This window comes from Condylura cristata, unplaced genomic scaffold (assembly GCF_000260355.1).
Source record: "Condylura cristata isolate star-nosed mole 26May11 unplaced genomic scaffold, ConCri1.0 scaffold00013, whole genome shotgun sequence".
NCBI classification, from domain to species: Eukaryota; Metazoa; Chordata; class Mammalia; order Eulipotyphla; family Talpidae; genus Condylura; species Condylura cristata.
Genome location: NW_004567114.1, coordinates 201,653 through 203,403, shown reverse-complemented (window position 1 = coordinate 203,403; position 1,751 = coordinate 201,653). Strand labels below are relative to the sequence as shown.

At 70.0% G+C, this 1,751-nt stretch overlaps 1 protein-coding gene across 1 annotated transcript in view; it reads right to left on the bottom strand.

Annotated features, from left to right (window-relative positions):
- Positions 1-1,338: 1,338 nt before the first annotated feature.
- AHNAK2 (AHNAK nucleoprotein 2) overlaps positions 1,339-1,751 on the bottom strand; it is a 26,206-nt gene continuing 25,793 nt past the window's right edge. The window contains exon 8 of the mRNA XM_012724355.1: positions 1,339-1,742. Within this exon, the coding sequence (XP_012579809.1) occupies positions 1,339-1,742 (404 nt within the window). The remainder of the gene's footprint in view (positions 1,743-1,751) is intronic.

Genomic DNA, 1,751 nt, shown 5'->3' with positions numbered 1-1,751 from the left:
ACATAACTCACAGTGGGGAGGGCCCAGGTGGGACGGGCAGGCAGGACACGCGCCAGGCCGCTCCCAGGCCATGGGCCCTGCCTCCAGCACCCAGGCCTGTGTCCAGGTGCCTGACCCCCACCAGGCCCCTGACCCCAAGCCTGCTCCCTGGCCTGCCAGGGCAGGGCCTTGCGCCAGCCTGTAGCCCTCACTTGCTGGCCAGTGACCCCACGACTGCCCCTTGGCTGCCCCCACCAGGGAGCCAGCCAGAGAGCCTCCCAGCCCGCCATGTGCCTGGAGGACACACAGTGGGGCGGGGGAGTGAAGAGAAGAGAGGGTGGGCGGTGCTGAGGGCTGTGGGGCCTTGGGGCGTGTGGCGTGGGGCCCAAAGTTTGTAATCCTGTACTGAGTCCTCAACCAGCCTTAGCTAGTAAAGGAAGCTCAGACTTAGCAAGATACAGCTGTTCCCCGGTGGGGCAGCCCACTTCCCCACCAGTATCCATGCTCGGTCCTAAGGGCCCAGGGCTGGGCACTGCCCTTGGTCCCGGGAGGGCCCCTCGGAACTCGGGAGGGCCCCTGGGAACACAGCACCCAGGTGGTGGGGGCAGTCCGGCCATCCACCACCCCACCCGCAGTTGGACAGTGGCCCTCCCGCCCAGGGCCCATGCGCCTACCAGCCAGGAGCTCAGCCTGGCCTCCTGGCCTCTCAGCTCGGCTGGGGTGGACAGGGACCCCAACTCTCCTTCCTGGCACAGGTGTTGGGGCAGAGGCACCCACAGGAGCAAGCGGGCCCCCAGGGCCGACCCGGAACAGAAGACGCAGTTCGGTGCAGACGACACTTCCTTTATTGCCATCAGGGACAGCCAAGCGGGGTGCACCGGGGCCACAGTGGACAACAGCGGTCTGCTGGCAGGGGCTGGGCCCGGGCGTCGCCCGCCCAGGAGCCAGACCCCCGCCCCAGCCGGCCTGAGCGAAAGCAGGGAAAGCAGCGAGAGCAGCCCAACCGGAACCAGAACCAGGGGACCAGCACAGGGCTGGGGGCAGAGCCAGGGCCGTGGCTGCCCCTCCGCAGACCCCCTCTTTGGGCAGACCTCGCCCCTCCACAGATCTGCCTCTCTGCAGACCCCACCCCTCCGCAGGCCCCGCCCTCCGCAGGCCCCGCCCCACCCGCAGGCCCCGCCCACTGGGATTCGGCGCTGCAGGGGGCGCCCTGCAGGGTGCTGGACCGAAGTCCTGCAGCAAGGGCCCCATGATGCCTGGGCGGGCGGGGCGGGGCAGGGCGGTTCCGCCCCCGGGGTCGGCTCCCTCTGGCCTCGGCAGCCACCATGGCGCCGGCCTCTCGCCCTCCGCGGCCTGGCCCTATTTCTCCTCCTCAGGGGAGAAGCAATCTCGGGCATCAAAAAAGGTGACGGTTTCCTCCTGCGGGTTTTGCTCCGCCAGCGCAGCCCCGTCCCCCGTGGCGCGCTGGCTCTTCTTGCTGGGAGAGGAGGAGAAGCCCAACTTGGGGAGTCTGAACCAGCCCCCCTTCTCCTGTCTTTTGGGGGGCCCTGCCTCAGGCCCCTGCCCTGGTGGTTCCGGTGCTGGGGGTGGGTCCTGGGCTGTGCCCGCGGAGGGAGCTTCCGCCTGCTCGGCAGAGAAGCCCAAGCTGGGGAACCAGAGTCTGAGCAGGCCGGCAGGCCTCCCGCTGGCCGCCCGGGGCCCGGCGGCCGCGCTGTCCACGGAGTCGGGGTCTCGTGGCCACTGGGCCTGAAGAGATCCCCAGCCTGAGGGCG